Genomic DNA, 24,414 nt, shown 5'->3' with positions numbered 1-24,414 from the left:
CCATAACACAGGAAACTATCCACTAGAAAACTCACTCCTCCTTGTCTCACCACTAGGCTGTAGAGAAAGGGTTAGCTCTAAATATTCTAGTTCAGAACACTTGAAAAATGTCCTCAAGAAAGCTTCTCCAAAACCTCACTCCACAGAATTTACACTATTCTTGGAGATTTCAGCTGTAAAATTCCATCCAATTTATGAAAAAATAGAATGCCATTGAATAGGGACAAGTGAAAGTTACTATGCCTAGCAAGAAATAATTAAATGCACTATTACGGGATGAAGGAAAATCAGCGAGCCAGCAGTTCTGTAAAAGAGGCTCTTGTGAGTCAGAAGATAAACCTGATTCAATTTCCTGTTCAAAAGTGCAAACATCCCACTATGTATACACACACATGGTATGTACAGACTGCAGAGTTGCTAAGGAATTCTTCTGTTCCATTCAAAGACATCTGTAGGATTACTGTGCCTGCTTTTGGGTATCTCATCAAGAAACATGTGGACTGACTTGAGCAGGTCTTTTGGAGGGGAGAATAAGGGTGTTTGTTTCTTTCAGAGTCCCTGATGAAAGCTGAAAAGGATTGAAGATATTCAGCTTAAGAAAATAAATGTTTGGAGGAGGCCAGTACCTAAATAAACTCTGTCTCCCCCCTTTTTGAAGCAATATATTTGCCATGTTCATAAAGAATAGTAATGACTCCAATCAGCAAAGATACTGCAGGCTAAACACTAGGAAAAAAAATCATCAAGGACAGCATGCAGTAGAAGAAATTTCATGAGTAAGTTGTTAAATCTTCATGCTGAAGATCTTCAAAAACAGGCTGATCGGTACTCCTGAATGGGTAAGTATAATTGATCCTGACTTGAAGATGATCTCTTAGCATCACTTCCAACACTAATACTGATGTGGAAAAAACCCTTGACCTCTCCCCAGTCCCATTAGACTCCATTGTCTATGAAAGTACAAAACTGAAAACACTAAATTGATTCCTGAACTTCAAATACATCAGTACACAAGGCTGACAATGCCTGATGACATGAAAGAGACAAACAAGATATCCAAACAAAAAGAGAAAAAAGCTGAGAGAGTAATTAAGCACTATACAACTCAAGGGCAAAAAATCTGTTGTAATTGAAAGGTACAGGATTTGAGGGAATCAGTTCTCAAATGTATGAAAGTGCTATCCAGTTCTGCCAGGCTTGCAACAAGAATATCAGCATGGACAACTCACTTCTGACATGCCAAACTCCAGTCTGAAAAAACAACTTCTCCAAAAAAGGTGAGTGACTAGAAAACTTGTTATAATGCAATACTGCAGGCAAGAATTTAGGAGAATTATGTATTTAGAAAAGAACATTAAAACAAAATAATCACAAAACAGACACCTAAGAAAAAAGTGCTTATAAATGATAGTGTAAAACAATCAGTAAGATACAAATGTACAAGATGGGTTACATCCAGTGTTCATGATCATCTTTTACTGCTTTCAACTTTGACTAATTTCAAAACAGACAATATCCAAAATAACTGATCCAATATGATTTAGGAATCGCTGTGTGAGAGAAGCTGATTATTGAACTTCAGTTGGAGCTGGGTCTTTTTGTCTATTGGCTCTGAAGCAATATAAGCACAAGACAGAACTGCTAGAATGAAAGAGCACTAGAGTTCTTTCTGATGAAGAAAACCAGTAGAAAAACTTCTAATTTTCCCCTCCTGTTTTCCTGAACTATTTCCAAATAGTAATTAAACCGAAAATATAACTAAATGTATTTAGGGAATTATTGAAGAACTACTTCTTAAAAATTAAATTTACTTTCTGTTGATAATTTTTTTGCTAGATTCAATGCAAAGAGTATTTTCAACAGGATTCAACAGGGAAATGATTTACTGTAAAACCTTCACTCAATACAGACATTCAAAAGTTAGATTCGTGAAATAATCAGATTGTAAATTTCAGGTGAGCACAATACAGGAATGCTTCATTCACTAGAAGGAACTTAAGCACTTGAACAGATCTTACAGATTTTAACGCCTACTCAATCAGACAGTTTGGCAGGGAAGTACCTGCTTCACCACAAACCCATGAACATTTCCACTTCTGGTAGCATTTGTCTGAAATGCCACCTCACTTTCCTACCCAATAATATTTCTTCAGAGGGCTTCAGACACTTAAGTTCCTAATTTGACAAGGGAGAATTATCAGTAGCGGTGCAATGATCTTAAAAATACTCCCAAAAAAACAAGCACACATTCAAAACTGCCAAAACAAAATACAAGCAGAGATTGGCAACTTCACGTTGGATAAAAAAAGGAACACTTCGGATACATCAATTTTTCCACCTCGTTCCATATTCTGAAACAAAGTTCAGCAAAATTGCCTGAATGGTAAACACAGCTAAGTAGCGAAATTAAGGGAAGTCCAAAACAAACTCAACAAAAGAAAAAAACCAGAATGTATACTGTGGACTGTTTTCTTAAATAATTTTTGGTAGGACTGTAATTTAAAAAAAGAAATATTATTTGATGAAAACTGAGATATAAAGAGGGTGGTGACAACTGTAGCTCTGGAAATTTATGCATCTAAAACAAACTATATCTGATCCTCTTACCAGATAACAGGTTTCAAAGAATATCAAAAGACCATGTTACAGTTGTAACCCTATTCAAAAACAATACCTGTCAGCCTACTGCATACATTTATAATTTACTTATTTTGGATGTTATAAAAGCAAAACTTAAGCTGTTTTATATTAATGACACAAAACATTTTAAAGGCCCATATAGAAACACAGACTGGTTTGGGTTGGAAGGGACCTTAAAGATCATCTAGTTCCAACCCCCCTGCCATGGGCAGGGACACCTTCCACTAGACCAGGTTGCTCAAAGCCCCGTCCAGCCTGGCCTTGAACACTGCCAGGGAGGGGGCAGCCACAGCTTCTCTGGGCAACCTGTGCCAGTGCCTCACCACCCTCACAGTAAAGAATTTATTCCTTATATCTAATATAAATCTACCCTCTGTCAGTTTAAAAACATTACCCCTCGTCCTGTCACTACATTCTCTGATAAAGAGCCGCAGCCCCCCCTTTAGGTACTAGAAAACCGCTATAAGGTCTTCCCAGAATCTTATCTTCTCTGGTCTGAACAACCCCAACTCTCCCAGCCTGTCCTCATAAGGGAGGTGCTCCAGCCCCCTGATCATCTTTGTGGCCTTCTCTGGACCCGCTCAAGCAGGTCCACGTCCTTTTTTATACTTGGGGTCCCAGAGCTGGACACAGGACTCCAGGTGGGGTCTCACAAGAGGGGAGTAGAAGGGGAGAATCACGTCCCTCGACCTGCTGCCCACACTTCTCCTGATGCAGTCCAAGATACGGTTGGCTTTCTGGGGTGAGATCGCACGTTGCTGGGTCACAGTCAGTTTTCCATCCACTAATATCCCCAAGTCCTTCTCCGCAGGGCTGCTCTCAATCCACTCATTGCCCACACTGTATTTGTGCTTGGGATTGCCCCAACCCCTGTGCAGGACTCTGCACTTGGCCTTATTGAACTTCATGAGGTTCTCACAGGCCCACCTCTCAAGCCTGTCCCGCTCCCTCTGGATGGCACATCCCTTCCCTCCAGTGTGCCAACTGCACCACACAGCTTGGTGTCATCAGCACACTTGCTGAGGGTGCACTCGATCCCACTGCCTGTGTGTCCAACAAAGATGTTCAACAGCATCAGTCCCAACACTAACCCCTGAGCAATGTCACTCGTCCCTGCTCTCCACTTGGACATGGACCCATTGACCGCAACTCTTTGAGTGTGACCATCCAGCCAATTCCTTATCCACCAAGTGGTCCATCTGTCAAATACACATCTCTCCCATCTAGAGACAAGGATGTCATGCGGACAGAGTGCAAAGTGTTTGACAAGTCCAGATAGATGACATCAGTCACTCTTCCCTTCTCCACCAACACTGTAACTCCATCGTACAAGGCCACCAAATTTGTCAGGCACCATTTGCCCCTAGTGAAGCCATGTTGGCTGTCACCAATCACCTCCTTGCTTTCCATGCACACTAGCATAATTTCCAGGAGGATCTGCTCCATGATCTTGCCAGGCACAGAGCTGAGACTGACTGGCCTGTAGTTCTTTGTTTCCCTTTTTAAAAATGGGGGTTATGTTTCCCCTTTTCCAGTCAGCGGGAACTTACTGGACTGCCACAACTTCTCAAATATGATGGACAGTGGCTTAACCACGTCATCTGCCAGTTCCCTCAGGACCCACAGGTGCATCTCATCAGGTCCCATGGACTTGTGCACCTTCAGGTTCCTTAGATGGTCTTGAATCTGATCTTCTCCTACAGTGGGCAGTTCTTCATTCCTCCAGTCCCCGTCTTTGCCTTCTGCAGCTTGGGTAGCATGGCTGAAGCCCTTGCTGGTCAAGACTGAAGCAAAAAAGTAATTGAGTCCTTCGGCCTTCTCCATATCCCAGGTAACCAGGTCTCCTGTTTCCTTCCAGAAAGGGCCCACATTTTCCTTAGTCTTCCTTTGATCACTGACATACTTATAGAAGATTTTCTTGTTGCCCTTGACATCCCTGGACAGATTTAATTCTGCCAGGGCTTTGGCTTTCCTAACCTGATCCCTGGCTGCTCGAACAATTTCTCTGTGTTCCTCCCAGGATACCTGTCCTTGCTTCCACACTCTGTAGGCTTCCTTTTTGTGTTTGAGTTTGTCCAGGAGCTCCTTGTTCATCCATGCAGGTCTCCTGATGTTTCTACCTGATGTCCTCTTTGTTGGGATGCATGACTCCTGAGCTTGGAGGAGGTGATCCTTCAATACTAACGAGCTTTTTTGGGTCCATCTTCCCTCCAGGGCTTTATCCCATGCTATTCTGCCAAGCAGATCCCTGAAGAAGCCAAAGTAATTACAAAGCACTACTAAGGGGGATATTAACTATAGTCTCCCTTGACTAAAGGTAAAAGAAAGCAGAATACAAAGAGATCAAAGTCTACTATGTTTGCTTAACAGAACTGGAACCTAGAGTATAGCTGCACACTCCCCCCCAGAGGTCAGCTCCAGGTAGTCCCTGCAGAAACAGAAGTACCTGAAGCTGACACTGAGAGATAACGTTTTGAAGTGGAATAAGAATCATTATTCCCAACTCACAAAGATGAATGATGTGAAATGCAGGTCTGAAACATCTTTACATAAAACCACTCAAAACCCAAAACACCCATTCACATAAAGATTTTTTTTCAGTTGTATCTTAAAGGCAGCTAGAGGAAAAATTATATCATCTACCAACAAAAATAATATGTCAACAAGCAGAAGCAGTAGAAAAAAAAAAGGTTATTCTGCATCCAAAACTTCTGGACATTAAAGTACCTCTTTGCCTACTCCCACCATCCAAGTAAACAGGAAAGAATGTACTCCTCAGCTTATATTTTTGAATAGTTTTCCAACATCATCCAAGCATTTCCAGTGCATGAAGGTTTCAAGTCTTCTACTTGGCATTTTCACTTAAGTCTTTGAACTAGAAGCTACTTGATAGAAGGATTAATGTTGAATACATTTGTGAATATAGTTATTCTACTTTCAACACATATATTCCTAATGCTGTCAGGCTGCAGGCACCATTCCATATGTGGCAGTAACTACAGAGGAGCAAACACCTCAAACTGATTTTGGAAGAAGCCTAAGAAAATTGCATTTAAGAAAAAGTAATAATATTTTCAGCCACCTAGCAGATAAGCAAGCAATTTTACCAACTTAGAGAAGAAAGATTAAAGGATGATTACAATTCAACACAACAAAAATTAAGCAAAAGCTATTCCTTACACCAAGTTATTCAAATGTGCAATAAGATGTAGGATAAATGTAAGTTAAGCTTTTTGATTTGCTTTTTCCTTTTAGTATTCCTGAATTTTATGCAGTACAGTTATTTATAAACATTTAAGATCAAGACACTCTTTACAAAGCTTCATATTTTGGCATAAACATTAGGACTCTCAGGATTCATATGTATCTAGTATCAGACACTGAAATCCAGACTTCTAATGGACACTGGTTCCTTAATTTCTCAAAAGTGAGAAAAATTATACCAGGAGAAGTGACTTAAATGTTCAAATAGTAACAGAAATATAAAGCTCCCAAAGATATATAAACAGTGAAAATAATGAATTCTGAAGTTCACTGTAATTTGGATGCAGAGCAGAAAAATTAAATTCCAAATAGAGGTGCAGTGGGTGGAAATGAAAGATAAAAAAAATCAATTGATAAAAAAATTAAGAGTTATCAAAGTACTATATTCAGAAGAGGAAACTTAAGGGCAGAGAGATACCTGTAGCATATTGGACTACAGAAGAAAACCAAACAAAAATTCCAGTCATCTTAAACACAGCAAGAACAGAAGAAGTCACAGCAAAGCTATTTATAAATTACTAGATCGAGATTGTAACACTCTCAGAGAGAAAAAAAGTATAGAGATATTTACTGAGAAAGCAGAATAATGTGCTTGTCTGTTATGAGGAAGATAAAGGATTCTCCAGTCAGTAACAGAGGTGGTGGTTATCTAGGCAGAAGACACAAATACTCCTACGCACACAGAACAAATGCTCCCAACTCAACAGACCTGCATGTCTTACACTCAAAGTTCCAAAACAGGTTTAGATAATACCGAATGCTAGAAGAATATAATTACCATACATGCTAACACCGGATGGGAAAGTACCGTGCACGGTAACAATAAGTCCTTTAACTGTTATCATTAATCTTAAAACATAAGAAAGACAGAATAGACTTATGAAATAAATGAATAGTAGTAGAATTCTGTAGAAGAAAACCTTAGCAAGGGTTGGGTTTTTTTAAATGACATTGCAGTTCGATCAGCAAAGTACAGGTAAAAACATTATGACATAGATGCTACACCAACGGTTTTCAAAGGCAATTAACCCTTCAGTTAGAAGTCATTTTTAACTAGGAAAAACCCATGCATTATTAAATAAAGCTGGAACAGTTTAATAGACATTTCTTCAAAAGCAGTTACCAAAAGAGAACAATTTAGTAAATATGTTTCCATTGGGAATCTTCAAATGTAAATACTGGCTGCTAACATGCGATGTTTACATCCACACTAAAAAAGCAAATCTAAAATCTCCACTGCTCAAACTCTTCGTAGGTAAGTGATGAACACAGGGCCCTTAACAGACATGAGGTTTTTATAATAAGCTCGAGTTTATCTGTTGGAAATAACAGGTAAATCTGATTTGAGTTTAACAACTGCTCATAGGAGAACTGTAATCAGCATGAAACCACCATGGAAGGAAGAAATGTGTCAATTTACATTCTTCTAGTAAAGTTCCACATTATATTGGTGGGAGTTCATTTGAAATGTGTGAACCATTGCATCAGCTTAGTCCCTCTGAAAGGCTAAGCATTTCCACCAGAGCTCTCTTCAAGTGCAGAACTAAATGAGACATTGATGCATTGAGGAACTCAGCTGGATGACAGCCAGAGCTGCTTCCACTGCCCCAATGGGACACAAGGAAGCAGGGAGGTGTGTGGTGGTTTAGGGATGAAGTAGCAGTTGCCTTGAATTGAGATACACTCCCCTCTGTCTTGTGTTCATTTTAGAAATTTAACAATCCCACATAGATAGTCTGGCTCTCAAACTCAAGAAAGCGTAATCCCATTGCAAAAGGCTGAAGCAGAACCAGCAGCCCCGTGTGAAAGATACAACTGACCACTGGAATAAGGAATAAAAGCGTTATCTTCTGTACCCTGAATATCATCAGACAGGAAACATTCTTCTGAAACATGGCTCTCTAGCACAGAAATAATTACATACAAGAAACACTTTTATTTGGTTTGGATTTAAGAAAATCTGTGGCCCTACGAGAACAAATTTACTAGTACCTTGGAGATACCCAGGAGTTATTCCCATTTTAGAAATTAAAATCTACCTTTAAAATAAGGCATTAACTAGAGTCCATGCTCCCAAGAACAGAATTAAACTGTACATAAATTCAAGGGAATTTGCCTATTACTGTTTTGAAACTTAGATTCTGACATTCTATAATATAATCCAAATACATATAGTCAAATGAAGCATTAAAAGGAAATTTTTAAGAAAAGTCTTACCTTTGGTGCATGCACATAATCTGTCTGTGCCCGAACAGTATATCACAGAGACAAACATATCTGGTTCCTCAGTGCCCTCTTTTTTAGGTGGCTCCACTTTGGCCAGAATTTCAAAGTTCGAAAGATCTAGTATTTTTACATATCCTCCCTGAGTAGTTATTACCAGGTGCCCAAGAGTAGAGATCTCAGATCTTCTCTCTCTCCCACTGCCATTTTTAGAAGTTAACTGTATTTCCTCTATAGGCTCCTCACAGTCATCCTCTCGATTATCCAATATATCTGGTGGGAGCAAAATCATTGAGGTAATTGTGTCCTGGGGGTCTTTGATATGTTGGATTTTTACTGGCTCCTCCTCTAGAGTAACTATTCTAGTGGCATAATTCATCTTATAAAGCACTAGGTATCCACCACTAACACTTCTCTGTTCAGGTTGAATTATTAAAGGAGTTGGTACATCTGCTGGTGACTCATGCTGGATTACATCAATACTCGTGCCATTCACTACAGCAAGACTTGATTCTAGTTCCCCCTTCCTTCTATTACATAGTGCCGAGTTTAATTTATTTAAATTATTCAAGGCCTCTACTTGATTTATTGCACTCAGAGATTCAACAGGACAAGTCCGCAGTCCTACTAACAAATGAACTCCATCTGCACAAGGAGTGATTGAATCTACACACAGGTTCTCCTCCTCTGCAAACTTTGGCAGACGCAGGCACTGAACCAAAGTCCCAGGCTTGGGAACCATAGAGCTCCACTTGTCCGAGTCCGGAGAAGTTAGGTTGGCTGCAGCATCTGCAAACTGCTGAATGTAAGTCACAGGGGGATCCTGTAACAGCAACTGTTCCTGACTGTCCAGTTCCATTTCAATGATCTGTGGAACTGTGAAACCATCATCATGTATGCTTTTACTCATAATATTGTTCATCTGTGAAAAGAGTTTTCCTGCTTTTTCATCAGACTCCTTAATGCTGTATAGCAGCAATACAGGTAAAGTCCTCCTTACCAGAGGGGAATTCAGTTCTGAATTAGTGCAGGATTCATTGTCAGTTGATCCCTGTTCCGAGACACTCTCACCTCGAGTCCTACTTAAGCCATCCAGTGACCTCTGAGAGTTACTGCTAACAGGAGAGGTAGCAGGTGATTTGTATGTTAATAGACCTCCGGCTAATAAACAAGGAAAGGGAATGTTGTGCTGTTCTAGATGTTTTTCCTTCATCTTTTCACTCTTACAGCTGGCTAAACAGGGATTTGCCCCAAGTTCTTCTAGATCCTTAACCGTGTCTTCCAGAACATTTGCAACAATTTCCCACTGAAGTTTTTCAGGTTGCTGAAGAATGCTGAGAGCTGTTATATCAAGGCTGACTTCCATAGTTTCTTTCTGTGATGTATGCCCTTTAAAACAAAAATGCTTAATATAACATAGGTTCAAAAAAACCAATGGAACTATATTGCATATATTACGGATTTATCCTCATAATTAAGGAAAAAGCACTACAGTTTCAATACATTAAAACATTTCATATATTCAAGATTTGATAATCAAGAAACAATAACCCAAAAACATTCCTTCTGCTAGACTAATGGTTCTCCTAATTTTATCAAAAGAGAAAAGGACATTATTCTTTGGAACAAGTCTCCCAGCAAACAGCATTATCATTCTACCAATTATTCGGGCTAGACCACCATACTGAAATCCAGCTAAACAATTCATCTTCTGCCATGTATTTTTTCCACATCCTTCCTAGGCAATCTTGTATCATCAAAAATCTGCAATTCAGCAGATTTATTCTCCAATCTTAGTTGAGAAACATGCCATTTTACTCTAAAACTTGATAATTCTCCCATGTAACAGACCACCTAATAGAAAGAACTCGAAGCTATGACAAAACTCAGTAAAAACCTGAGAGATAGCCTGATCAAATTAAGCAGTACTGCAAAAATAACAATGAATCAAAAGAGTTCAACTAACTTGAGCTATAAAAAACAAAGGACATGGTACAAATCCAGATTAAGAGGTGATTTAAGCATAAATGACAGAACACCATCTTTGCTAATACATTTCTTGAAAAAAATACTTTTTACATCTCAAGTCTATTTCTTTCTATGTATGCACATGCACGTGTTCTTTTCTTCCCCACTTGATCTTTACTCCAGATGTAAACCGGATTATGGAAAATAAGCATGTAATCTTCCCTCCCATCAAAATTTCTCATTCAACCTCTAAGAAAACAACACAAGAACACCATGCATAGAACTGTTCTGCTTCCATATGAAATCTTTATTCAGGAAGAGAAATACTCTACTGAAATGCATACCCACAGGGAAACAACCAAGATAAAGGAACTCTCTCTGGCAGTCCTCTGACTTTAAAGGGTTTTGTACAGCTGTAATTCGTTCCCATTCTAAGCAAGTTCTTTTAAATTAGTTTGTGTGTTCTTTGACAGCAAGATAAGCAATGCTTGTTGTCAAATAAGACATTTATTAACCAACAAAGTAGGGTTTTTCTTTCCTCCTGCGTGTAATCTCTCCACCACACAAACAGTGACTTAAATACTGGCATTGCTTTCAAGGTCAATCTTTTTCCTTTTTTCCAATACAGTGAATATAGTATCAATGGTTTTGACACATTTTTTTTAAAAGCCTGAGAAGAACAGTTTCCCTCCTGACCTCTAAATTATTACATGGATCAGATATAACCTACCTGTCACAGATTCCGATCTGGAATGCTCTTCACTGTCTGAATCCTCCAGTAGGTCATCACTGAAAAAAAAAAAAAAAAGCATGTATGACACCATGTACACTGTAGCTGCATTCTTATTTTTAATTTTTTTTTTTTTTTTAAAAAAGATAAAAAAGACAATGTGTTTTATAGCCTGGCATTTCTTTCAGTCAGCACTGTATACCTATTGATGAGTTGGTCACAAACACTAACAATATAAAGATTTTTTTCCTCTGTCATTGAACCAGTAGACCAGCTTTCTGTTTGCCTCATTTTACTGTTGTATTCCCAACAATTCAGACACAAATGAAATTAAAATGAAAGCCAGTTCTCAGGAATCTTTCCAAGAAAAGCAAAACCAACCAAACAACCTCTAAGAACTGATGACACCTTCTTCAGAATTCCTCAAATAGTCTCTGACAGGTGGAGCTGCCAGACTGGTCTTCAAATCTACCAAGGCGATTTTGTGGCTAGTACAGAAAGGGTGTATGAAAAGTCTGTTGCTTTTAAAAATACTAATAGATGAATCATTTTTTTCATAAAAGCATATTCTGTTCAATACACTTCTTCAAGAAAAACAGGTCCTTCAGTAGTTCTAAGAAGATATGAAGATTTTATGCATCTGGTTTTTCCAATACAAGAAACAATTTCCTGTTACAAGCTCTTTACACACAAAGAACAGTAATGCCTTTGCAGCTTCAGAGATAACTACTCACAGTACCAAGCCAGTACCAGCTCAAACTTAATCAACCTTCACTTCATGACAAGACAGTGACAATTCAATACTTGGATTCTCACCCAGCTTCCCTTTGAGCGGGAAAGTGATAGTAAATTTCATATACATTAAATGAAGTAAAAGATGCTTATTTCTGAGCAGTATGATTGTACTGATTGTACTGTCCTTTAACCAGCACTTAAATTGACTTAATTCTTTAACTCTCAAGGAATATACAGCCCTAAAGCTATAGTAAACTAGACCCTAGTGGCTGTTAGGCTACACACACAGATGTTGCCCACATTTCTACATACCTTCTTCAGAAGAGCAAGCTTTGTATTTGTTCTGCAGTACTGCAGGAATCACACCAAGCTTAAATCAAAGATTTACTTTCCTGGGCATGTAGCAGTACTGTTACTTTCCATGATGATGCAGTTTAAGAAGAAAGAAAACTAGCAAGACTCCCCAAACACCTTTTGTCCTGAGTTTTCCAACAATTATTCACTCTTTTGTTTGAGTTTTAGCAATATGAGAAAGGAGTTTCCAGTAATAGACTGTAAGAAGCCTAAATGAAAGAACAGTGCTTTTTCTCACATGACATTTTCTAAGCACCGGCACACCCTCTAGCTTATTTAAAAGCTTGCAAGAGGACTGTCTAATTGTTTAGAGTCTGTATGTATACGTTAAAAGTACAAAATGAAAGCAATATCCATGTAATTTATTTTCAGAATAACATAACCAGAAATTATGATGAAGCAATCAGATAAAAGCATGTTCCAGAAGTCCACGAGTAGTCTTTACTTTCAAAACCTGAAATGCATAATCGATAATTAAAATTAAAAGCTGTTCCTAAACTTAGAGTCCTTTCTCTTTTTTTCTACCTCTGGAACATCAGCACAGGGCAGCAATGAGATTTGGTACCTCTCTGTTAGTGGAATATAAAAACTGAAACTGCGGGAATAAAATGGAGCTGGCTTCAAAGATAGCAATTTAGATTATTGGGTCTTTTAAGTGTTGAACTGTGTACAGATATACAGTGATTAAAAAAATTATCTCCATTAAAAAAAAATCTTACCAATCTTATGTTTGACAAAGCATGACTTAACTGAACAGCATTTACCACTTCACAGCAGCATTTCATATTTCTAATTTTGTAGATCGGCATACCTGTCGCCTTCTAATTTTGGTATATCTGAGCAGCTAGATGAATCTTCTAGCCATGCCAGTGTTGGTCTCCTTGAGTCAACCCCTGAGCTCTGTTCTCCTGATAACATAAGTTGCTGCACAATAGCTGGATCATATGCATTGATCTCAAATTTTAAGTGGACCTGAGAAATAACAACAAAAATCAGAAGAGGTCTTTGATTTAAATCAAGGTATGCTAAATCAGTAATCAGTTAATAAAAACTGGTTGTTTATTATATTGTATACCTTCATAAGTTTGGAAACATCCCATATGCAGATCTTTCCTCGCTTTGTTGCAGCAGCTAGGAAATGAGGGCAACTTCCAGATCCAAAGCAGGCTATTCTGTCAGTGCCATCTGTGCAGGGAAATTGTGCTGGACTTGTTGCCAGTGTGACCGAAAGAGGTACATTCTGAGTGTGCTCACCCTTGACAAATGGGCAGTTTGGGGAATGTCTCTCATGTTCAGACCTTTTCATATTAAAAACAAACACAGCAAACATTGATTTCTTACTGTGAAAAATATACACATCGTATACAAACTCAGCCCTTGAAGTGAAACTGAAACTGAACTGTTTGAACTGTACTGCAGTCAACTATACAAGAGAGTTCTGAAGTTACTAACGCAGGTTTCCCTGCTGTTTCTCAATAGGAGACCATATTACAACCTTTGATCGCTTAATAGATACTCATATTCAAATGGAAGAATCTACATACTGTGATCAATATAATTTGTCTGTTTGAAAAAATAATTCTTCTGTAGGTAGTAGCCCATTATGTCCTCATGAAGAAAAGCAGACTAAATTCTACAGAACGTACACTAGAATTGCAATGTTAGGACATACTGTGAGTAACCTTAATAAGATGAAGCAATGTCCTGTCTTCAGTTCTACATCTACATTTACAAAAATCAAAACTGAAAACAGTCCTGAATGACACATTGACCAAGAATCATGAAAAAAACCCTTTTAATCTCAATATATACCTAAGGCAGAGCCATGGCAAAGAGCAATTACACTCCTACAAAATGTCTGGAAAAGAACAAGGGAAAGGATGAGACACAGACTATGAAGATAATATTACAACGAAAAGTTTTGAGCAAGCCACGAATCTGATGTGTTCAGTTAACAATTCTAAATTACCAAATAATCAAGACAAAAATTAGATTAGGAATTCTTTTAAAATCAGTATAAGGTCCTGCATTTCTGTCACTATGCTCAGTTTTAGCTGATTCGGGAAATTAGTAATGGATCTTGCAACTTCACATAAAAGGCAAACATGCGATGCATCGCCATTGCAGTTTAAGAACTTAAAAAAAGATGTGTTCTAGTCACAATCATATAGAAGATGGAGTTTAAATCCCTGCAAAGAAATGTTGGCTGCCATCTTTGCTATGGCACAATTTTAAATGAAATAGCAAATCACAATTAAGACATAAAACCAACTTCAATTTCTTGGGCTTACTATTTTACACAGATTTGACATAGTAGCAGGAATTACTCTGTGATTTGTCCCATAGAATCATTCTGGAAATCTGTTCTTGTTCCTTAAACTCATCAGAAATCTTATTTGTGATAAGGTTGATCTTTGTCCTCCAAAGCTTTCTAACCTTTTCATGCACAGAATTAAGTCTACTCCAAATATCATTAAACTTACCAAGGCTCATCTGTAGGCTCCCAGCATACCAAACACACACTGCAGGTAAAGCACATGGCTCTGTCATCTCCTGATGAAGCAGGCTATAAAAATAAGAAAAAACACTTGAAATTTATATCGTTATGTACTACAAAACACTGCCAAATAGGTGATCAAGTCCTCTTCTCCTTCTAGTGGCATAGCAAAGCACCACATCAAATGTATAAAAGACCACAAATTACATACTATAACGTGGTAGTAATTCACGTTAAAAGGATACACCATATTACTACAGAAGAGATTCAGAACCAAAACCTGTGCAAGCCACTGGATAAAAAAAACACAGACAGAACAGAACTCAGTATCACTGCTAAGACTTTTTTTTCTTTGAAAGAAGTTCACAACATTCAAAAAATTTAGAACCTCAGCAGAATAACTGCACATTTGTATGCTTGAAAAAACACAGGGTAAACAACTATTTCCTATTATTCCTTCAACCTGCTAGAATATAAAGCATTCTATATCACTCCTCTGCAAAGAATAGCTGTTTCTAGATGAAGCAACATCGAAGGAAAGAATGGAAATTTCCATTCTCTTAAAATTTAGCATTTTCATGACCACATTTCAAGTTTCATTATGCTTGAGAATACGCAGATGCAACTCTAATATATGAATTCCCTGCATTTCTCATAAACAACCTTAAGAAATCCTCCAAAAACTTTATCCACTTGCACCTATCAGGCTTTGCAGTTGACATGAGGCAGACAATATTGACATAAAATGATATGCGCTACCTAGCCATTGGTATCTAGATCCATATTATAAATAATTGTTGTATAATAGAAATAAATTCAAAGAATGAAAAATTTAAAGAAACGAGAGGAGTGAAATAAAACTTTGAGGTTGTATTTATTCTCTAAGCTTAATAATTTAGTAATGTGGTCTAGGACTGTTGCTTGTTACAACACAGTTAAAGTCCCACTAGGAAAGTACTGTTACAAAACTGTCAAGCTTATTGCTTTTTTTGGCTTCACTTATTAAAAGTAAGGATATTTACTCAACAATCTAACAAAGAGCAAGAGAATCCATGTAACAAGTGTTTAGAAGTGGTTTATATGCTGAGGTTCAGAACAGTATTTTCTGTGATCTCTACAAAGAAGAAGAAACCTCAAGGCATGGAAAAAACCTTAAACTTAAAAAAAGAATAGAGCTGAATGACATACTCTTTCATTATGATTTTTGCATCATTGAAGGAATCCACATAAAAAAAAAGACAACATTTTTCTCTGCTCCCCAAACCTTCACTTAGAGAACAAATACTAAGAACAACTAAACCTTTTACCTGGTGATAGAACCCAGCTTGAGCCATAGGATCTGGTTGTGCCCACCTATAACCCACATGAGGCCATGAAGTGAATGTCTCCCGTCTGTTAGCTTCACTATACATTAAAGACCTAGAAAGGTTAAAAATTCTGCATTACCCAGAATTGTCACTTAGAATAAAAAAACTATGAATTATTTTCCATGCTTTAGTAATCATTAGAAATACCACAGATAGTTATCTCTAACTTACACTTAAAATCATCATTAACAATTACAGAAAAGTGACAAATTTCTCTCACTTGGGTGCCTAAAGTACATCCTCAGCAAAAGGCCAAAAGCAATACAACAACCTACAGACCTTAAAAGCAAGATTAATAAAATAAGCTTCCAGGTAGTCTATTTGGTCTAATTGCAGAAAAACATCACATATCCAAAGCTACCAGGCATTTAGGGAGGATACGGAATCTAGCCTGATAGAAATGCTGGATTTTTTTAACATGACTACTGCAAAAATTTGGGTTTAGTAGTTAACAGATATGAAAATGTACATTTGAAATTACTCCAAAGTGATATTGTAGGGTTAACTGAATATGTACAAAGCCCCCAACATTTGTCACTCATTGCATACTATAATAAAAATTATAAATTACTGAGTCACAAAATATGAACAACTCTGCAACTCGGTATCTACAGAGAAGAAAAGCTCCCATCTTTTTCACCTTCACTCAATGCATGTCCCTCATCTGAAATAGTATATAAGAAACAACTATCAGCTGCATTTTGTTTTTTTTCTTCCTTGACAGAGTTTGTTGTCCAGGATCATCCCAAGAACAAGTGCTGCTAGACTGAAAAGTGCCTCACTTCTTGTTTCTACCCCTCAGTTTCACGAGATTTTTGCTGTCTTATAAATAATGGATGTATTAAACATTTCTTTATCAAGAAAATACACTATTCTTGCAACACTCACATAAAGGCTGTCTTAACTCAACATTATTCCACCTTAAGAGACAGATCTCAGAGAGCTCTAATAAAAAATACAATATGGTGAGGTACAGGTAGACCTGGAAGCTTGGGGAGGAGAAGTAAGAGATGAAATCAATTTTACTAAATTGAGCTGGAAGAAATGGTAACACACTTCCAAAATAATATTTGTACAGAAACTTTCAAGAAGGAATTAATTTATAGACTTAGAAGATTTATCAGCATTCTAACTAGTCTTTACTTGGCTTAGGAGGGTTAAAATAATGGGTTATTTGCTTGTATATACATTATTCCTTGGATCAGAAAGACATGAAGCAACAGTCTGAGGTAAAATTTTCTCTGGGCCCAAAAAGATAGTAGGTGACTAGAGAGTTCAGAAGTAGCACATATATATATATATACACACACACACTCTGCAGAGGCACAACTTCCTAAACTAAAACACAAAACATAAGCATAACGCTTTCTTGTGTGAAGGAAAAGGAATTGATTTCATGCTGCAGCATAGTATGTATGTATCTTTGGTAGACAAATGAGTGCTCTCTTTGCATTCAAAAGAGGTGTACATAATACTCTTAAAAGCTACAGTTTCTGAACATCTCAATATTGCAGTCTCAGTAAGTTTTCAGTACTAGTCTGAGTAAAGCCAGTAACTTAAGTAACTAGTCATAAGCACCTGACTGTTCAGATAAAAGCCATAATCAAACATGATGAAGAGTAAAGCCTAGGTGAACATATCACATTAACATGCTACAATACCACCTAGGGACCTATATTTAGGGCTGCTATTGTTACCTTTGTGAAAGTGTATGTTGGGATTAAGAGCCAGGTGAATTCAATTTGCCTGACGTTAAAGTCGGAATCCAAGCAAAACCATCTTGTGGCACCCATAAACGTTTCTCTTAATTTTAGTAATATGTATAGTCCATTATGCATTGAACAGTTAATTAGCAGGACATGTAAGAGCAAGAGAGTACAGAATAGGACTAATTTCTTTGGCAAATAAATTAAAGTCATCTAAGAGCTTAATCTGATATAATTAAGCAGTCAAATTCATCACTTATTTCATCTTAACATACCTGTCCACAGATCGACCAGGTCCCACACCAAGTTCTGGTCGAGCGCTGGGTAAGAGGTAAGATAACCTATCCATCACAGAGGATGCTACAGGTAAGGCAGCAATATTTTGATTTATCTTCTTGAGTTCATTTACAATGGCACTGGCGACAGACTTCAAAACGTGATGAGGAAGGTGGAACGTAACCGTTGCCCACTAAATTAAGAAAAAAAAGTCCCTAGTTCCAATTTTAAAATTTTAACATCTAAACATCAAACAAATCACAAAAATGTCAAAAATAAAACCACACACACTTCTTGATTTTAAGAAATACTACAAGAACAGACACACAAGAGCAACACAGACAAATGCAAGGAAGTAACTTCAGGTTTTAAGTTCCGCTGGATTTATCAGCAAGAAACTAACCTTGTTTGTTCTCTTAACAAGTCAAACTTGACACAGAGGAACTAAGGAACACATAATACATTCCATTCCCTTCAAATAAAATCCACCACACTAAATCAAGCATTTTGTATGCATCAATAATAGCAGTCAAGCAAATTAGACTTGGGAATCCATGTCAGACAGCCCAAATTCTTACCTTTGCAACTTTATGATTTGCTGCTGTTTCATGTGAGGTATTTTTTAAACCATCCTTCAGTTGTGTGATGAATAAGTCATATCCCTCTGTGCTAGAAACATCTACTTTTTCTATGCAAGCAGATAACAGCTGCTGAGCCTAAAATGCAGATGTGCAAGAGAAGTTAGCATCCACATTGAATAACTACAGGCAATAATTACACCTGTTGCATATCCCATAAAAAAGCCAGAGTTGAGTAAGTAGTTCAAACTTTACTATGTAGGCCTTATCAATGGATAAACTTCAGCAATAGTGACAGTAATTACTACAAGTTCCCTCAAGAGCAATATTACCAAATGTTAAACAAGTTGGTCATATAAAGAATTAGAACATATATTAAAGCCAAGTGAAAAGGAGACATCTACTGCCCAATGCTTTCCCTTAAAAAGGATTCATTCAGCTTTAGGGACAAAAAAATGAGAGCAATAAGAAAGTCTGGACATTTTTCGGAGTAGTTTTGTATCAAAAACAAAAAAGATGACTGAGAAAAACAACGTTGCAACAAAATTAGAGAAAAAATACTTACAATGATAGTATAATGAAGTTGAAAAGGACAAGCTAGTTTAGAATCTAGAAATTCTTAAAACTCAGAAATAATGCATCTAGCAAGGACCACTACAAACATCCATTTATCGACTTTTTTTCTTCCAAGTCCCATCTGTTTCTAGCCTGTCCCTCTGTCTGCTAGCTTCATGCAGACAGGCAAGATTTAAAGGTATGCTTTATGTGCAAAGCATAGAGTATTTTGTATCAGTTGTTAAGTGGGCTAACATCTGAAAAATGTGATATGAAAACTTTCAAGTTACAAACAAAGGGAAATATTTCCCAAGGGCAATGGTCAGCCAGTCCTTTAAACAGCCACAAACTGTTCCAAACAGAATTGGTCGAACGGCCACTTGGTTATGTCCTTGTGGAGTTCAGGGGAAGAAAGACAGAAACAAAGCAAATCAGTCCCCTAGCTAAGGCTGTATCTGTATCTCAGATTTCAATAAAAGACAATTACAATTCTTGTGGCATCAGAACAACAGAGGTTCATAAATTTACAGTGTTCTATGGGAAAAAAAACAGCATAGGGGCTGATTTATCACTTGTCAAGGCTGCCAATCAAACAGAAATGCATAAACTCGTATTACCAGCTGATCAGTCATATAAAAAGACTACTTAAGTGCAAAAATTTGCAGAAAAGTTCTAGGGACTAACAAAAAAATAAAGGCTCTTGCTTGGATAAAGGTTCTTGACCTTCCTATGATGAAAGAGGTGGACTGATTCATTTGTATGATATTTGTTTAATATTTACTGAAGTTTTCTGAAGTGTGGGTACCTCCTCTTTACAATTAGAAGAACTGAAGACTGCTAATGTTTTTCCTCCCATCTCACTGATTTTGCCAGGAACTTCCCAAATATGTTCCTAGTGAATTATAATATTTCCCATTTTTTTCCAGCAGGAAGGACCTTTACAGAGAAGTGCTCTATACCTTGAAATAAGGTATAACTCTAACCTTGAAATAAGAGTCTGCAAACTCTTTAGAACCGAAGAATCCTTAGCTGAAACTGACACAACTTATAGGTTGTATTGAACCATGAAAGACTGCAAACCAGTGACAGCAAAACTTATGAAAGGAAATGCTGACCTCTGTCAGTCTCTTCACACTCAGCCACACATACCAAGATTTTTTACACCCACAAAGGGTGTAAAAATTATGCCAGTGGCAGCAAGCCTGAGGAACCCAGAAAGCTCTCTTTGGGGACCTCTATGAAGCATTTTATTGCTGTTCCTCCTACTCAAGACAAGTAGTTAAAAACCTCACATATAACACACATTCTTGGTTCCTAATAAGCATCTATTATTCAGTATTCCAACAGAACATAAACATTTTAAATCAATTCTCAGGAAAAGTTTTTGGTGGTGGTGCATCATTCAATATTAAAATTTATTTCCCAGAGATGAGTGGGAAGTGCTCTTTTCTCAGACTGCTTTAAGGATTCAGAACCTGGCTCTGGTAGTCCAGTTTTGGTTTTTCTACTGTAAGCACTATTCTAATTATTACCATTGGCAGATGCATTGTGTTCTTCCCAAGCAAAGAATTAATCTCGCTTGTAATTAAAATCATTGTACAGACTTACTTCCTGGGTCTATTCCTTTATGACCACTACAAAGGTGAAAGCTACTTTCCTCATCACCAAGTGCCTTAGAATAGAAGCAATTCTTAGCAATCTTGTATTAGATAACACTTGAAAATAAGAACATATATGCTACCCCTCCTAATAAACACTATGCTAGCTGAAGGTAAACCAATGCAACAAAATTCTCAGCATTACACTTGAAGCAAAAAGGTATACATTAGATACCCTTAAAGTGATACTAAATGCTTGGTTATACTGTCTCAAACCAAGAGGAATTATGTTACAGCTGCGATAGTCCAAAGGCAAAAGCGAAACCAGGTTTACAGGGAAAAAAGTCTTCTAGGTAGGTCAGTTGCCCTAATAAAAAAAGTCAGATTCCAAGAATCATTCTTCACATGTAGCAACATCATATTAGCTGATTTTAAGTGTCTTTTTTTCCCTGAAAGTCTAAACCAAAAATTCCAAGAATGCCTAGCAGCTCAGATTGATTTCTAGAAGTATATATAGATTCTACACATAAGCACTGACAAAGCTCTGGAAACAAGTCCTTATTTCTGGTCACTAAAACATTCCTTCATATGAAATAACGTGCTCTTGACGAGGTAAGGTCTTATTTGTTTGAGATACGGATAACTGCAAAAAAGCTACTGCGCTATGACAGTTAGTAACTAAGAAACATTTCCATTACATGCTGTTAATATCACACAAGAAACTCAGGGTCAAACGTCTGGTTTCAGTATTTCTGTCAGTTATATACACACCTTTTTTTCCCCCCCCTCTCCACATCTTACCTCTGTAACTGGCAATTCAAGCTGAACCACATCATCTTGTTTTGAAACAGGTGTCTGCAGAGCTGTGTCTAACAGTAAGATGCCATTGAGATCTTTCCTACATCCTACTGCATAGTCATCCACAAAGATCACTTTATCCACAGCAGAAATATACTGACATTTCACCCGTCCACCTGGTTTGGCTATAAAGTGAAAGATAAAAAGCAGTAGTCAATTAGAAAACAGCTTTTATAAAAGACCTTGAATATGTGTTCTGGAAAGTAACGTAACACTTCAGCAAAATCTTTACGTCATGAGACGATCAAAAACTAGCATTTCAGTCACTACAACTTTCACCAAATTTTTGTATTTCCTATATTAAAAAACAAACAACCAAAATCTATACATGCCATCAACAACTACAATTACTGTATTCCTACAATGGAAGCCATCATTCAAGTCCTGCTCCTACCAGGAGGCCTAAACTAGTGTTTTCAAGCCTTATATAGATGCCTGATGTACTCGATGTTAGCTGACAATCAATAACAAGAAATAAAATTACAAATCAGTGTGAAAATTAAGACAAAATTGCTAAACTACCATTAAGGCTGATTAACACCATTTCATCAAGCAAAACAATACTCAAATTTCTGAAAACTAAGTAGAGCATATAACATGTGCCACTGCTACACGTGTTTGTTGAGACATTAAGGTACCTTATTTCTGCTCGGGGCTGCACACGTGATGTCAGTAACAAGTCAGAGAAGTTCAGTGGGGGTGGAGGAAGACTGTCAGCAGATAAATAAGGAAAGGCTGTGGCAATGGATATTATCACCAGAACTGTTTCATGTTACTTGACATTACTATGTATCTAAGGCTTGATGGATTGTAAAACTAAATCCATGTAATATGCTACCTGTGTAGAAGGCAAATTGCTTTAATTCAAGGAAAGTGTAAGCTGCTGCTACAGAAGCAGGCTGTATGTATGTTGTAAGTATACAGACACATCATCCAAAGGGCAAAGCTGAAATTCCTGGATTGTCAACATAGATCTCTTGTTGCACAGGAAAAGGAGTTCCATTAAATTTTGCATTAATCAAGTCCCATCCCTCTTCTCCTCTTTCCTCAGACACTGGATACTGTTTTTATTATGAATAATTAAAAATCACCATTTAGGTAGCTAGCATACAGATAAAGAATCCAGATAAAGGCAGCTACAAAATTCTGTCGTCTTCACACTTTGATATAGTTAAATGGAAATTAAAACTTCTTTAAATATAGGGCACATCAATCCAACCACATTGCATTTGTGGTATCCTCTCTTGAAAACTCAGGTCAAGAATAGTTGTCAGCTGCCCTTCTCACCAAAATTTTGGAAACAATGACTCATATTCTCAAAATATAGGACATACGCCTTTGCCTGCATGAAGTATACTGCAGTTCTAATCATTGCTATAACAGTCAAACACTTCAAGAGCCCTGGAATCACTTGATAGCTGTAAAGTCGTTAGTCCTAGCTCAACAAAAAAGGGTACTCTGAATGGCAAATCAACTAGTTCCAAACCGTATTTTTGCCAATACATTGGAGTTTCTCATGCAAGACTTTCTACAAACAACACAGCTGCAGGCAAGGAAGTCAGTCATTCTACAGGAAAAAAAGTTTCAACAAAAATTCAGATACAAGTTTTAATGTCTTTAAAAGTATTAGTTTCAACAATGTACTGGAAACTATTATGGAAATAAACGGAAAGGTATCTGATGCCCTAAACGTGAAACCTCAGTAGATTCACATGGTGTTTGCAGTCTATTCAGTGTGATCCAAGTGATGGATCACTACAGGGCACTTTCTTTAAGCAAGCACTTCTCTCCTCCTCGTTCCAGAGAAAAATGGAAAAAGCAGCTCATCTCTTCCAGCAGTGCCAACACCACGAACACTTCTTTTTGCGCTTTTCTGTCAAACACAGGAGTATGCTCATGCCCTGTGACCAGGAGTTCAGCAGCCTGTAGAAGCGCCCCATCCCTGTGGCTCTCCATACTAGAACAATCTTATTTTATCATTTCTGTAGTGAAGTTAGTTGAATTTCATGTCTAAACCACCAACTGGTTAATTAATATCCTCTGTGTAAGTAGTCCCAATTTTTAGAAGTCATTAGGCATGTTACCTACCTACTAATGAGGTAGGTAACATGTCTAATCAACATAATATTTCTGCTCCATTAAGAAACAAACCAAAAAGTTATAACTACAGCAACAAAAAATACATCACCTAACTGCTGTGATTCTCACTGTGCTAGGTAATATTTTTGTTGGTTACACTGACAGAAAGCTTGGGCCAAACTATCTCTAGACACTTATTTGCAGTTGCTGGTTGTATCGTATTTGAAGCACATAAAACCAAAACAAGCTCCCTTAGCGTAAGTCGATGGAGCTTCAAGGAAATGGTTCAATCAATATTTAGTGTTGGAACAACACCCTGGGAAACACATTCTGCAACTGACTGTTTACACTTTGAATAGTCTGTGAACTGTTGACAAGCTATTTTGCAAATTTAGGAATTTAATTCTGAGGTTCAGAAAATATATTTCACAATGTTTCTATACTAGTCACAAAGTATATCACAGTGCACATTGGCTGGCCATATGATTAAAACAGTAGGTTGAGAACCAGGAAACTAAAGAATTTAGAAGTCACCACTATAGAAGAAATGCCTAGAATAGTCATCCTCAAAAGCACTGGCAGAAGGGTCCTTTCTAACTCAAGATTGACATTTTACAATGTCCCAAAGGACTCTGACCAATATCCTTTGAAAAAAACCTACCGGTAACACTACAATATTATGTCCTGCCTATCCAGTCTGGCTAACTTTACTATCAGTAAGTCATGATCTGCTTCTTCACAAATCACAGTTGAAAAGTTTCACATAAACTCACTGAATGACTTAAGCCAGATCATCAAAACCCCACTGACATTCTAGCCCTAATTTCTTCAGCTGTAATTTATTTTGGGTGATGGAAGGAGAAATAGTAATTCAAAGTTTTTAACAATGTTGCTTTTCAGTTTTGGCACAAGTGGATCATAGCTTCTCCCAAGATCTCTGGCTTATCTGTCTAGGTTTAGAAACAAAACAACTCACAAAGAAGTCA

General features: G+C 37.4%; 1 protein-coding gene across 2 annotated transcripts in view; it reads right to left on the bottom strand.

The window, feature by feature from the left end:
* BIRC6 (baculoviral IAP repeat containing 6) overlaps window positions 1–24,414 on the bottom strand; it is a 187,403-nt gene that overhangs the window by 149,092 nt on the left and 13,897 nt on the right. For both annotated transcript variants that reach the window (XM_074896935.1, XM_074896936.1), the window contains exons 2-10: window positions 21,293–21,474; window positions 18,339–18,476; window positions 17,760–17,953; window positions 15,719–15,830; window positions 14,398–14,480; window positions 12,990–13,212; window positions 12,726–12,886; window positions 10,826–10,884; window positions 8,122–9,516 (exon numbers count right to left, since the gene is read on the bottom strand). In XM_074896935.1, coding sequence (XP_074753036.1) covers window positions 8,122–9,516; window positions 10,826–10,884; window positions 12,726–12,886; window positions 12,990–13,212; window positions 14,398–14,480; window positions 15,719–15,830; window positions 17,760–17,953; window positions 18,339–18,476; window positions 21,293–21,474 — 2,547 coding nt within the window. The remainder of the gene's footprint in view (window positions 1–8,121; window positions 9,517–10,825; window positions 10,885–12,725; window positions 12,887–12,989; window positions 13,213–14,397; window positions 14,481–15,718; window positions 15,831–17,759; window positions 17,954–18,338; window positions 18,477–21,292; window positions 21,475–24,414) is intronic.

Source organism: Athene noctua, chromosome 1 (genome assembly GCF_965140245.1).
Source record: "Athene noctua chromosome 1, bAthNoc1.hap1.1, whole genome shotgun sequence".
NCBI classification, from domain to species: domain Eukaryota; kingdom Metazoa; phylum Chordata; class Aves; order Strigiformes; family Strigidae; genus Athene; species Athene noctua.
Note: the sequence above shows the minus strand (reverse complement) of the source record. Positions and strands in the feature narration are given on the sequence as shown.